At 38.7% G+C, this 15,202-nt stretch overlaps 1 protein-coding gene across 4 annotated transcripts in view; it reads left to right on the plus strand.

Annotated features, from left to right (window-relative positions):
* The window catches only part of htr2cl1 (5-hydroxytryptamine (serotonin) receptor 2C, G protein-coupled-like 1), a 253,162-nt gene that overhangs the window by 184,512 nt on the left and 53,448 nt on the right, over positions 1-15,202 (plus strand). For 3 of the 4 annotated variants that reach the window (XM_055007622.1, XM_055007624.1, XM_055007625.1), the window contains 2 exons: positions 4,295-4,443; positions 12,867-13,863. In XM_055007622.1, coding sequence (XP_054863597.1) covers positions 13,449-13,863 — 415 coding nt within the window. In that variant the 5' untranslated portion in view covers positions 4,295-4,443; positions 12,867-13,448. The remainder of the gene's footprint in view (positions 1-4,294; positions 4,444-12,866; positions 13,864-15,202) is intronic. The other variant, XM_055007623.1, reaches the window with a different exon arrangement.

Here is a 15,202-nt window from a genome sequence, read left to right on the forward strand (position 1 = left end):
GCAAACATATTGAAATATGTTAATGTTCACACTCAAAACCCCAAAAGTTTGCAGAATATCTCGACGTAGATGAGTTGGCCGACCGTTTTCAGATGATCTGATGCGTTGGTTGTTGAACTTTGCAAAGTTTTTACGACTTTCTGGGCCATATTGACAACTTCTTTGACTCCAAGTGAACAGCCAGTAAACATGTTAATTAGTCTGTTTATTGGAAATATAGTTTCAAAAACCAACAAAACATTCCTCTGTCTCGGTGCTATAAAGAAAGGCTAAAGGAAGTTGTAAATCAATTTGTCTTCTGCTGTTCATCTTTCTGTTCAACTGTCTTCCTCCATCACAGCCTCCACCCGGTCCATCCATCTTGTTCCTGTAATGGTTCTCCATCTGTGCAGTCCATTATGTGGCCTCATGGCTTAGTGGAAACGACCCCTGTGACACTCAAACACGATCCATAACCATCTGACACCCGCCACCGGGGGACAAAGTGTGATCTTTATTCGAGAACAGATCAGTGTTACACATCAGGGAAGGTTTATTAATAATAAAATGATCTGAGCGTCTTGTCTCTGATGTCAACCTGTTTGTTTTATGAAAGAAATCTCCCCAGAGTCAGTTCTGTTGCAGAGTTCTGTGGTTTTTCCTGACAATCAAGTAACCTACAGTTGCTTTTTCATCAGATTTAAAGAAGTTCTTTGTAACTTCAGAAGCAAATATTATCAAAGACCAAGCTCCAAATCAGGATTTTTCAAATTTAGTGTTAGAAATGATAAATTTTTATGAAATCCCAACAATTTCCAGGGTGTTTAGTGTAATAAATGTTTTCCTTTAACAGATTAAAATCTGTTAAAAAATATACTACCGTTAAAAAGTTTGGGGTCACCCAGACAATTTCATGTTTTCCATGAAAACTCACACTTTTATTCATATGCTAACATAATTGCACAGGGGTTTTCTAATCATCATTTAGCATTTCAGCTCAATTAGCTAATACAATGTAGCATTAGAAAACAGGAATGATGGTTGCAGAAATGGAAAAATGACACTCGCCACCGGGGCACAAAGTGTGATCTTTATTCGAGAACAGCATCAAACAGTGTCAGTGTTACCCATTAGGGAACCATCTGCACACAGTTTTGGAGATTTATTTATAATAAAACAATCTGAACGTCTTGTCTCTGTCGTGTTTGTTTTATGAAAGAAAACTGCCCGAGTCAGTTCTGTGGCATATTTATGTGTTTTTTTCCTGTCAATCAAGTAACCTGGAGTAGCTTTTTTATTAGATTTCTTTATAATTTCAGAAGAAAATATTATCAAAGACCAAGGTCCAAGTCAGAATTTTTCTGATTTAGTGTCAGAAATGATAGATTTTTGTCAAATCTCAACAATTTCCAAGGTGTTTAGTGGAAGAGACATTATTCCTATTTATTAAAATCTGTTGAAAAACACACTACCGTTAAAAAGTTTGGGGTCACCAAGACAATTTCATGTTTTCCATGAAAACTCACACTTTTGTTCATGTGCTAACATAACTGCACAAGGATTTTCTAATCATCAATGAGCCTTTCAACACCATTAGCTAACACAATGTAGCATTAGAACACAGGAGTGATGGTTGCTGGAAATGTTCCTCTGTACCCCTATGGAGATATTCCATTAAAAATCAGCTGTTTCCAGCTAGAATAGTCATTGACCACATTAACAATGTCTAGACTGGATTTATCATTCATTTAATGTCATTTCCATTGAAAAAAATGCTTTTCTTTAGGAAATAAGGACATTTCTAAGTGACCCCAAACTTTTGAACAGTAGTATATATTCTTATGCAACTTAATTGCATTTTGAGTTACATTTAGATGGAATTTTGTTTAGAAACAAGTGTAATTTCTAACCCATGTAAGTAACCCGTGTAAGGGGGTAAGAGGGTAGGAAGGAGGCAAAAGTCAGCAACAGGACTTTAATACCAAATATCAGGGTTCAGGTCCATTATTTCAAGACTAAAGCACCATTTACACTCACTGTTTGGCACCAAATTATAAAGTAAAACTAGGAAAATCACCGCCTGTCTTCTGTTTGTGACAACTTCCATCTCATCTAATAAATGGTTGGTTGGATCAACGGTAGAACGACAAAATAAATGGCAAAGATATGTTTATTAGCAACATTTGTGAAACAAATTACCCTCAAAGTGTAACTGAGGATTCAGTTTAGTTGTATAAGAGCGATGAGGCTAGTTTGTGGTGGCTTAGTGGCCAGAGATTTAAGATCCCAGTTGTTGATCTGGCAGCAGCTGTGGTTCCAGTAGTAATAAAAAAGAATAATAAAATCCTGTAGCCAACACCTCTGGAGCAGCATGAACATCTGGTGGGTCAGTTTAAAGTGTGCAACAAGAATCCAGGGCGGGAATGGTGGACTAAAAATGAAAAATACAGAACGTAAATACAATAGCCAACCATAAATATAAGCAAAAGTGAGTCACCATACACCGTTGTGGCAATTTTCTGCTGCATTGTTGATATTTATTTACCTATTTACATTGTTTACAATCATTTCTTGTTCTGTTTTTCATTATTTTAGTTATTTATCTAGCTTATTTTATCTTATTGTATTTCATTTTATCTCCTCTGGTGTTTCTATAGGATAGTATTTCCTGTCTTTTAGAGTCCTTTATTAATAACTTGACTGTGGGGGTTGTTTAAACTGTTTTGTTGCATTTTTAGTTTTTGTAAAGCACTTTGTGTTGCATTTTTGTTTTTATGAAAAGTGCTATATGAATAAAGTCTTAGCTAATATCTGTCAGGTGCTCTCAAAATAGTCAAACGTGCAGCATTTCTGCAACATTTACGAAATTAAGGGGCTTCAGTTTATCATTTTAAACATAAAAGAAAAACACTGCAACAAAACACTGAAGAACACAAATTAAAATGTCAAAGAAGCAAGAATAAACACTCAGTGTTTGCTCGTTGTGCCAAATTTTTTTTTTCATTTTTTTGCATTACATGAATACATTTCCACCATGAATTGATGCAGAAAAGACAAAAATTGGTTGATAAAATTCATCAGAAAACAGGAAATGAAGTATTTGATGCTCAACTTATCTTGGAGGACGGCACAAGTGTTCAAATGTGTCACCATATCCTTCGTTTCTTTGGACAAATACCATTTTTATGTTAGGATTGCCGTTGGTTTGTCCATCTGTCTGTCTGTCTGTTAGCAACATTACCAAATAACGGACTAACGGATTTGGATGAAACTTTCAGGGAAGGTCAGAAATGACACAAGGACCAAGTGTTTTGGCAGTGATGCAGCTTATAGTCTGGATCCACAGATTTGTAAAAAATTTCTGTATCATTGTGAGATAGCAGTGCGGCGTCACTGTAACTATGACAACAAGTGAACACTACGTCAGCTGCCTGCTGATGATCACATGATTGCAATCCTACTACAAATCCACTGCTGAGGACTTATCAGGACTTATCCGTCAGAAATGATACAAGGAACAACTGATTAAACTGTGGGGGTGTTTCTGAGTCCCATCAATTCCCTCCGCCCGCTACACATTTAGGTGACATGATTCAGTATCTGTACATAACGTACACATGTATAACACACGCCTGTACTCAGTGCAGAGATCATTTTGCTTGTGGGTACATCTATATTAAATGACCACATTCTATGTTGCCGTGATGTCTGCCTTGAATTTCTTCAAGATTTCAGCATTGTATCGGAAATGATATGACTGAGCAGCCTTGGTGGAGTGCTGTGCTCTCTGAGTGCTTTTCTTGTTAGAACTTTGAACACAGGTACTAATGAAGAATAAAATAAACTGTAATAAATGAACTTTCAGGGGTTTAATTTAAGCTTTTTTTCAAGAGTGTCCATAGTTTCAAAAGCCAATTACATTACAAATTCCTGGAAAATCCCTATGAAACTAGAAACACGCAGGTAAAATTAATGCTTTTTGCAGTTCTTGTCATTTATTTTCATGCTTTCAGGCTTATACTTTGCTCTATGCATTGCTAACTTATCTCCTGCTGTGTTCTGGTTCATCCTGCTGCTACAGTTAATCCCACTATGGGATGTGGAGGATGTTTTAGAGCCAGTGTTGTATGAAAGAACTGCAGATTAACAGTACATTCAGCTGTGTTGCTGCTGCCGCTGTGTGGGTGTGTGTAGGAGTGTGTGTGTGGTTTCAGGAGGTTTTCAGTCACTTTTACCTCCGTTTTGATCTGAAACGTTTCACAAAAGAGCATCAAAAGTCAATGTTTTTTCTCTTTGCCTCCCTGTTTGTGTGCAGGCAGATGGATGATGCTGATCCGTCGCTCCGGAGGTGTGGAGTGACAGATGACAGAGGAACTGATTCAGCCGGAGAGAGGAGAGAGTCACCGCTGGCAGTAACGGGAAACAGCCGAGAAGGTCAAGCACATCGATCGTAGAGGCCGGGAGGTAAGAGAGCAGATCCGCTGATAGTGTGAGGACACCATTTCTCACTCGCTTTACATCCTCGCTTTCTTTTCTCACACCTCCCTTTCCTTTCCATCACTTTGATAACGCTCACATTTCCCACTGAACACCTGCACCGCTCAAACCGCTCAATAATTCCGAATTCAAAGTTGAACTTGTGATGCAGCGTGTCAGTTTTTGCTGTTTTAGTGTTGTTTTTCTCAGTGTTGCGATGAAACTTGCGACTGAGGAGGATATGCAGCTGCAGTGCTGTGAGATTTATAGTCGGTTCATGTAACTTGTTTAGTTTTTCATTTAATATGTTGGAGATCTTTCATGCAGGTGCAACAGTAATTTGTTTGGAGCACCTGCAAATAGCATGAGTCAAACAGAAAAACGGACAAAATCCTGAGAACCCTGATGATTTCTGATGCATATTTTCTCTTTGGTGTGTTGCTTGCAAAACATGAAGAATGTCCTTGAAAAGTCTAAGGTATTGGAGAGTTTTTTGGTAGTCTTGCTAGCTACCAATGCTAGTTTGTTTGTACTCCAGGAAGCTAATCAGTGGATTACATGATGCTTTAAAGTCTCTCTGGTTATTGATTCAACCTCTAAAAAACTCATCTCTGTCTTAGACTTAAACTTAGACAGACTTTATTGATCCACAAGGGAAATTTTGCTGTCAAAGCTGCATATTTACCTCTGAAATAATCCCTTCCTGTCTTTAAATGGTTTAGATGTAGCTCTACACCGTTGCTTCCTCTAGAATGTGAACATCTATGAAGTCTTTCCACACATATCTCCAAACTCCCTGCAGCTGAAGCACACCAGCTCACCAACAAATACTGTAAAACTGCTCTAAGTGACACGATAGCAACCAAAAAACGATTCAGAAGACAGTTTGTTTGGAGCATCTGCAAGTAGCACGAGTCAAATAGAAAATGAAGAGAGATTTCTGATGCATATTTTCTCAATGGAGTGTTGCTTGCAAGATGAAGCTCCTCTGAAAAAGTCGAAGGTTTTGGAGAGTTTTTTTGATAGCCATGCTAGCTGCTAATGCTAGGTTGTTTGTGGAGACGTCCACAGCATAAATAATCTTCACTACACAGTTTCAAAGTATATTTAGCTTCAACAAATCTCTGTCCTTTGAAGTCTCTAGTTGTTGATTCAACCCTTAAAAACTCATCTCTGTGTACATATTTAGAAGTTTTCCCTCTGAAAATAATCCCTTCCTGCCTTTAAATGTTTTAGATGTAGCTCTACGCCGTTACTTCCTCTAGAATGTGAACATCTATGAAGTCTTTCCACCCATATCTCCAAACTCACTGCAGCTGGAGCACACCAGCTCACCAACAAATACTGTAAAACTGCTCTGATCGACACAATAGCAACCATAAACCGATTCTGAAGACCAACAACGATACAGATGACCACACTGAAAGCTGACAGGATTAGTTTTCACGTTAAGTGACAGTTCAATGCATTTATTGTACAAGTCAGCAGCCTCCAAAAGCCCACATGTGTGAGCAGAGAAACCAACCATCTGCCGCCCTGCTGCCGAGCGCTGTTGTCGCAGGACTTAGCATTTAACCGTTGAACAGCATTTAGATCTGGATGTGAAATATAAACCCTTGAATGTCAAGCCTCAAACCACACAATAAAGCGGCCGGTGTTTGCTTTTGCAGGGCAGTCTAATAAGAAAATCCCCCCATCCCATTTTCCCCGCCACCCTCCACCGCTGTTTTATCTCACAGAGCAGGAATAGTTTGAACAAACGTAAGTGCAGCAGCAATTTGTCCCTGTGGTGAAACGGCAAAGCGACGGTGGCGACATCTACGCTTTAACCGGCGCGATCCTTTGTGTTGCATCCATGCGGCTCTCTAGGAAGCAGAGCGGCGGATGTTTTACAGTCAGTTATAATCTCCAAATGATGTGTTTGCTTGGCTGGGACTCACTCCACGGGCTGCATCTAATCTCTGGGCTGCAGCTAATGAGCTGTGAGTTGAAACTAAAACTAGACGATTAAATGAAAATGATCACTTCTAGAACAACAAGTTACCGTCCTGTGGAGTCACAGTTCCTTCAGACTTTAAGTGTCTTCCTCCTGTGATCTCCTTCTTTATCGTTTCATTCATAATGGACACTCGAAGTCTAAATCTATGTTCTTGAGACTGATTTTGCTCATAATATGGGTCATTACAGAATTGAAAGACATTTGGGCTTCAAAATTTTTGGAAAATAGACCTTCTCTTTTATAGTTTTATGCTCCATATTCATCAATGATAGGTAATAAACTATCAAAGGCTTGATTGGCTCAGCTTACACATCAATGGTACCATTTTCGTTCCATGTTTTATTTGTTGTTTGCTAACCCTACTCTAATCACAGTAACAGGCTTGCTAATCCATGATAATGTTAGCTTTTCCTCAAAAGTAGAATCTAGATATTTAGCTTCCAACTTACTGATGGAAAACAGTGAAGAAAAAGGTAAAAAGAATCTGTCTTATCCTGATAGTATGAGGTAGAGTGACACATTCAGTCAGGCTGACAATGTTTTCTTCTTCCTCCAGCTAAAAAGGTTATGCTAACAGGGTTGTTGTGGGACACACGTTGCATAAATATGAATTATTATTTAAAATATTATGTTGATTAAAAAAATGTTCCCACAATTACAAGACACATCGATGAAAAAGTAATAGCAAAAACATAGATTTAAATTTCATTTTAACTGTTTTATTTGAGATTCAATTTGGTCATCGGGGAGGTGGGACAAGAGAAAAATGGCATTTTAGGGGAAACTCCAGACTTATTTGGTGTTTAAAAAACATATTTTCAAACGTTCTTTTCTCCTATTTTTTTTTTTTTTTTTTTTAAAGATTTGGTCTCAGGACAAGTACATTTACACAACAACTGCATGTTTTAGTATTTTGTAAATGGGTTATTTGAAATTTGATGGGTGGGACGTAAAATGTCCTGCAATTCTGGAATGACCCACATGTCTCCTCACGTACAAAAAAAAAAAAAAAAACATTATATGGACATGGCAGCAAGGTAAAATGTAGTCATTGTAATCATTTTAAATGCAAAATCCCTGACTGCAATTTACTACTTCACAACATCAGTTAGCTCAGTGCTCTCTCATAGTAGTATTACATTCTAGAGAGAAACCCAATAAATCCAAAATGCTTCCCTTGGAGCAGCACTTGAAAGAAAAACTCCCTTTTATAGATTGATAGACTCCCTCACTGCAGGTCAATTTTCTGCAACACAATCCTAGTTCAAACTGGGATGGATCAGGAAAATGACAGAGAAATATTTGATCAGTTGTTGTGTACTCACATTTACTACCATTTATACTGTAGGATTTTCTTGCATGAGGGAGATGATGCGTCACTAAACATGGACGTCAACTCAGGAGACTTTTCGTCCCATTTGGCCCAATATTTTCAGATTTAAGTTTCATTTTTTTGTCATGTTTAGGCACCAAAACTACCAGAGGGCTGTATCACGAAGCAAGTTCAACATATCCAGACTTTCGTTGTGTAAATCGGGTCGGCAAAAAACAAAACCTCAGAGTGAACAGGAATCATGAAGGTGGTTTTCAACTTTACTTGTTAATTCAGACTGTCTGCTCACACAAAATGAGGCATTTAATGTGTCGTGTGATTCTTCTTGTGCACAAAATGAGTTGTTTTAATGGAGAACAATGAGGAAAATAAAAAACTATGATGGTAAAAAAGTGCTGCGACAACAGTTAAACATGTTAATATATTTATTTTACGGATCATTTCTATCCAACAGCTGTTAAACTTCACATATTTAAACATGATACTATATTGAAGTGCATTTAGGTCTGACTCTGTCCTACAATGAAGGAAATCAGTTTAATTTTTGGCCAGATCAAAGTAAAATTAATGTTACTGATTGAATATTCTCTGTAGTAAATACTGATAAATAATAAACGTTCTAATCTGTGTGTAATTGGAACAAACAAAAAAACATATTTATACGATGTCTGCATCACCAACTGAATGCATGTCGGGTTTCCATGGCAACGTGATGCATACAGCGTGTGATACTGTAACTACACGGCTTCATTCAGTGGTTTTAGTAACGTACAGATCAACAGGTTTGCTGATAAAACATTTTCCCTCAGCTGAGAATCTGTAGCTCAGAAAAAATCATCAGGAAATGATTTGGTTAAAGGGAGACGCTTCTTACAGCCGATTTAAATCTGAAACTCTGAACAGAACCTGCTCCACAGCATCAGTTACCATGGAGATCTAGCAGGTTAAAAGACCTTCCTGACACTGAAAACTCTGATTTTAAGCTCAACATACCTGCTAACTTGCTCTGGTATAATGTAGAAAAACATTATGGTTTGGGTTAAAATACACAAATTCACAACATGTCAAAGCTAAAACTAAACTCCAACCATTCCTGTGTCTAACCTTCCTCCCTCCATCCTCCTCTTCGTCTCTCTTTGTCCTCTCTGTCTGTGATATATGGCTGCTTTATCAGTTAGATAGTCGCCTGCAGTGCTGTTTAGTTCCCTGTGAACTACACTGATACTCTCCCTGAGTGGAGCAGATAGGAAACCTGCTGTCTATTACACACTGAGCAGAACACATTCCTTTGTGTTCATGTTCACACATATAATCACTCATTGACCCGATTTAAACTAGTTAGCATTGTTTCCTGAGTATAGCTCTGCTGCTTTCTAAACCAGACCTTGTTATCGTGCTGTTTACCATCATCTGCACTCATACATACAGCAGCCTCATTAATGGATTCTGTCTTAAGACACCACACGGTCTTATTGACTTTACTGAGGAGATGAATAATCAATGAACTGAAAACATTTCTATGCTGTGAGCTTCCTGCTTCTAAAAAGGGATTTATCCTTGTTTTTCAAAGCTTAAATTGTGGCCCAGTTTGGATGGAGCTAAGGATAACAAAAACTGTCTCAAATTACACAAAAATGGTCAAAAACTACTGCATTTTTCCCAAATTAGTCAAGAACGGTACAAAAAAAATTGTTAATGTCCAAAAATTGTTAATGTCCAAAAATTGTTTAAAATCACACAAAATGGTCGAAAAAATATAAATTAATGCTACATTTTCTCAAATTAGTCAAGAACTGTACAAAAAATGGCCTGAACAGTATAAAAATTACAAAAATTGTCTAAAACCATACAAAAATGGTCAAAAATGACATTTTTTTCCAAAATGAGTCAAAAACTGTCCAAAAAATGATGCAAATCAGTCCAAAAATGACAAAAAAATTCTAAAATCATGCAAAAATGGTTAAAAACTACTACATTTTTCCCATATTAGTCAAGAACTGTACAAAAAAATTGTTAAAATGTCCAAATATTGTTTTAAATCACATAAAAATGGTTAAAAAAACTATTACATTTTCCCAAATTAGTCAAGAACTGTTCAAAAAATGGCTAAAATCTGTATAAAAATGACAAAAATCGTCTCAAACTATACAAAAATGAAAGAAAAGCATTTTTTTTCAAAGATGGCATTAAATGAATGATAAATCCAGTGTAGACATTGTTAATGTGGTAAATGACTATTGTAGCTGGAAACAGCTGATTTTTAATGGAATATCTCCATAGGGGTACAGAGGAACATTTCCAGCAACCATCACTCCTGTGTTCTAATGCTACATTGTGTTAGCTAATGGTGTTGGAAGGCTCATTGATGATTAGAAAACCCTTGTGTAGTTATGTTGACCCCAAACTTTTGAACGATAGTGTATATTCCTACATAGCAAAACTATCCTCCAAACTTCTTAGTAAAAGCTAATTTATTACTTAAACTTGGCCAAACATTAAAGCTTTGCATTTAGGTAAATATGCTTTTTTGTTTCTGACATGTATTGGAGAGTATTGATGCCACTCTCATGTCTGTGTTAGAGGCAGGAAATAATTACCTTAGTCTTGAGATGGGCAGGAAACAGCTACCTCCATGCTTCAGCGCTCTAATACCGGGAAACTAGACGTCTCTTTTTGGTTCTTATGGTTAGTCCCAGATGGATATAAAGCTACTGTCACCCTCAAATCCCATGACTTATCACCCAATAAGACCTCTGGACTGCATCTACAACATTACATACATAAGCAAAAAAGCTTTCTAATGTATACGTACCGACAACTCCGAAGCCAACATGCTCTTTGTTTAACAAACGTATGTGATCATATGGGATGTTTTTGGTCTTTTCACAAGCACAAGTTTAGTTTTATTGGACACTATTATACTTATTCAAACATAATGCATGAGGAAATATGATTCTCAATCACTCTTATGAATAATTTACTTTAGTTTGAGTCCCGTTGGCGACAAAGCAGCAGTGTTGTTATAGATTCTGTCTCAGCGTAACAGGAGTCTCCCAGTCGTTCCTCTGATATTATCGTTGATTGAAATGCTTAAAGAATATGAAAAGAGCAATGAAAACTGCAGATAACTACAACACATGCTGTGTGCAGTGTCTTCCTGATGTATTCTTATCACAGTGAGTTTCCCGAACAGCTGAAATGCTGCACAGAAGTAATGAGTAGTTGGATAAATTGCTGTGTTCACGTGAAAGTGGTGTTGATCTACTCATTTCATTTAAAGTGAACAGACCTATTTCCCACAATATCAAACTATTAATATAAAGAGCTCATATTAAACTCATTTATGGGTTCATTCATTTCCATTTTGGGCTCTACTAGAATATGTATATATGTTTTCATTTACAAAAAGCACATAGTTTTTCTCATACTGCCCATTGCTGCAGCATTTTTTTTTTTTGTACCATCTGTCTGAAATATTCCTTTTTAACTCCTGTTTCTTTAAGGCTTTACTCCTGAAAAACACAGTGTGCAGTTGGCTCAGCAATAACAGTGCAAAATAACACTAGATATCGACCATAAGCCCAGATTTTTTGGGTATGGATTAAACCCTCTAAGATCTGTCAGCTGCTAACGAAACCCCAGAGTTCACTGAGACACTTTTGAACCAAAATCCCAAACAGAGCAAGAAGAGACTCACTTAGAATGTACTGTACAATGGTTTTGGAAATGCGAACACAAAAGACAAATAAGCTTGTTGCACTGAAGCACAGAGGTGTTTTTAAAACACAGTCATCTACTAGAAGGTGTCGCGGGGAAATAACATGGTCTCTGCGGGCAACCAGGCGCCCGCGGGCACCATGTTGGTGACCCCTGTCTTAGAGTTAGCAAAATCAATGGCAGATCGCAAGGTAGCTGCTTAATCTTTTGTTTGAAACCCCAAAAATTTATAAAATAGCCTCTTAAACTACAGAAGTTAGCATGTCAGAAGCCAGAAGGATAGTTTTTGTGTTTGTCATAGAGATCGCTTTGAATTCACTGAGTTTTCTATTGTCATTTATGCATTAGGACTTGTTACAAATGACACAAACGGGAGCAGACAGTGGATCTGCCCACACACACATTAATAATCTGAATGAATTACTGTTTGCACACAATCACACCTAGACACTGCATTTGCATACACTGTAATTTACACAAACAAAACAGTGACAAACGAGTACATTTGCACACATTAAGCACTACAAATGTTAACATTACTCTGACGTAGTGCGTATGGCAATGAGTAAAGCATGTACACAGTCACTCAGAGCGCCTATTCTGTTCTCCTTGATGTTATCGTCGACTCGCCGCCCACTTCACTATCTGAGCTGGAGGCCGGAGTCCGACTGGAGATGTGCTGCTTTTTATCTCAAACGCACACGAAAAGAAAAAAAAAAAAACAAGTCAAAAGGAATCGCACACACCCATTCACTTTTCATTCTTAGACATGCCCACACTTTCTAAAAAGCATCTCATTGGATTTTGCAGCCTTTCACAAACACACACTCTGATTCCTCCATCTATCCTTGAAGGCATTTATGAGGCGCTAAATCACCGAGCAGACTGGGTGCTGAGGGTAAACAGAGAGGACAGCCACACATCAGAGCTTCCGATTCACTTCATCTCCCTCGGTTTATTTAAAATGGTGATTGTGTTTGACACCCTTAATGCCCCCCCTCCCGAACCTTCATTAGGGGCGCAAACAATATCATAAATTAGTCTGGTAGAGGGAGAATCGCTGGGAGGACGAAGAACTGAGTGGATGGGTTGATGAATGGCTGATGAGGGAGGAAGGTGGGAGCGAAGATTTAAAGAAGCATAAAGTTAGTGGAGAGGGAGTGAAAGAAAAAGAAGTGGATGATGGGAAAAGGTCGGAAAGATCAATCAAAGCTGATGTGGAGGGAGATGGAGAACAAGAATACTTCATCCAGAGCAGAACAGGTGAAGACAGGAAGGAATAAAGGCAGGACGGTTTGAATTATGAACTGAATACAACTTGCAAAACAATCTGATCTCTTTTTTTATTGGTTCTCTCCACAGTTCCACCGGATCAGCAGCCACTTGGATAAATATCTTGGACGGAGCAGCGACATTTACAGCCGGATGCGGGTTTTGAAAGTGACTGATAAACCCTTGGCGAGCTAGCTATCAGTGGATAGCCATGGATGTGACTAATCCAACCTCCAGCTCTCAATCAGGAACTCTAAAAGTCTCACCTCCATCAGGGGGTAGATGTGGCTGAACACCAAGAAGCAAGACGGGACATTTTTGCTGAGAGAAACTCTTCCCAATGACTTGTTGGCATAAAATGGGAGATTTAAACCTCAGAGAACAATTTGAGGCTGTTTGCAGCTAGCAAGACTTTAATATAACCCAATAGAAACTCAAGAACACTAACTCTCTATCCCCTTTTCCTGTCATTCCCCATCCCCCTAGTTTCTCCTTCCCCATTTTCCCAGATCCCTTTTTATCAACCCTTATTATTATTATTATTATTATTATTATTATTGTAACATCTCCTTCAATGCTGAGTGTATCTCTTTCACCTCCTCCTTCTTCCATCTGCTGGTGAAGAGGGTGAATTATACTAAACCTCCAGGAAAGTAGCCACCTCTCTCTGGAATGGGCGGCCCAGCACGGGCTCTTCTTGGAGGGTTTGGCACCACCACCTCCTCCCTGGAGGTTGGGGCTTGGCCAAGCAACAGCCCGCTGGACCTGAACCAGACCCTGTCATGGGGCTTCGGACTGGGAGGCAGCAGTGGAGGTGGAGGTGCAGCAGCCATGAGCTTCAGTCTGGACAACTCCACCGCGCAGGAGTCGGTGAGCAGGGCGGCGATCAAAGAGAAGAACTGGCCGGCCCTGCTCATACTGGTCATCATCGCGCTGACGGTCGGCGGCAACATCCTGGTGATCCTGGCGGTTTCGCTGGAGAAGAAGCTCCAAAATGCCACCAACTTCTTCCTGAGGTCGCTAGCTGTGGCGGACATGTTGGTCGGCATCCTGGTCATGCCGATCTCCCTGATCAACATCCTCTACGGTGAGTCACAGAAAACTCTTCTATTTTATTCTATTCTATACTGCACTACACTATGCTGCACTACATACTCTACACTACTCTATAGTACACTATACTATACTATTCTATTCTGTACTATACTATAAGACACTATTATATACTATTCTATACTGTACTACACTATACTATGCTATGCTACTATACTCCCTGATACTATGCTGTACTATTCTAAACTATGCTGTACTATTCTATACTACACTACACTACTCTATACTCTACTACTATCCTATGCTCTGCTATTCTTTTCTTATTTCTATATTATACTATACTATACTATATTTTGCACAAATACTCAAAGAAACTAAAGCTTTGCATTTTCTACCTCAGGTCTTTGTCATGCTGCTGTTTCCATAGAGGTACAGGACTTTAGATTGTTGTTAAAAATGAGCCTACAGTGAAGAAAAAATGTGGCACGAGTGGAAAAAAACACTCAAACTGCTCGGGATTTGAAAGGCTAAATAGGGATCCAGTTACAGATAGAGCATTAGATGAATACCACAGATAAATGTGAAAATGCTCAGAGCTGCTGAAAGTCAGTGAAGTGAGTACTGACAAAGATTACTATAACTGGTAAAGGTCAACGTCTGTTTACCTGGAAAAGGTTTTCTTATCTGTGATTAAGTCTCTGATGGCGGCATTTATAGATACTGTAAGCAACGTACTCACGGGTTAATGTAGAGACCTGCTGGAACGTTAGAAGAACATAGACTCCCTGTAATTTCATGTTTTTGCTCAACATTAGAGAGGCAATTCAACACACAGCCTTCGATATCTCTACCCACCATCCTATTACACCAACGTGGGCGTTCATGTGGAATCCTGGCACGGATACCGTAAGCAGCAACAGCAGCACATAGATGCTCTGATATTGCAGTTATCAAGCTGGCGTCCTCTGGATGTTGAATCACATGCAAATTAACAGTGTCTCAGAGAAGCAAATACCGTGTCAGTAAGAAATGATTTGAAATAATGACGTGAGCTGGCAGCAGCTGGAGAGTAGGAGGAGGCCTGAGATCATGGATGGAACAGTGCTGAAGGTTGATTAAATATTAGGTGAGATTTATAGGCATGTATCTGTTGTTTTAGGGTTAAAGTAGGACGCTGTAGAGAAATCAATACTGACTCAAGCAGCACTCATTCTGCTCAACAAAGCAAAGTCTGTGCATGTGTGCAGATTTGATATGTTTCTACTTGTCGTTATGCGTAACAAAAAGTAGATCCTATCGTTCTCTAACTCATAGACAGGATGCAGAATTTGTTTGGCTGGTTATCATCACTACAAACTTACATTTTCTCAATT

This window comes from Amphiprion ocellaris, chromosome 23, assembly GCF_022539595.1.
Source record: "Amphiprion ocellaris isolate individual 3 ecotype Okinawa chromosome 23, ASM2253959v1, whole genome shotgun sequence".
NCBI classification, from domain to species: Eukaryota; Metazoa; Chordata; class Actinopteri; family Pomacentridae; genus Amphiprion; species Amphiprion ocellaris.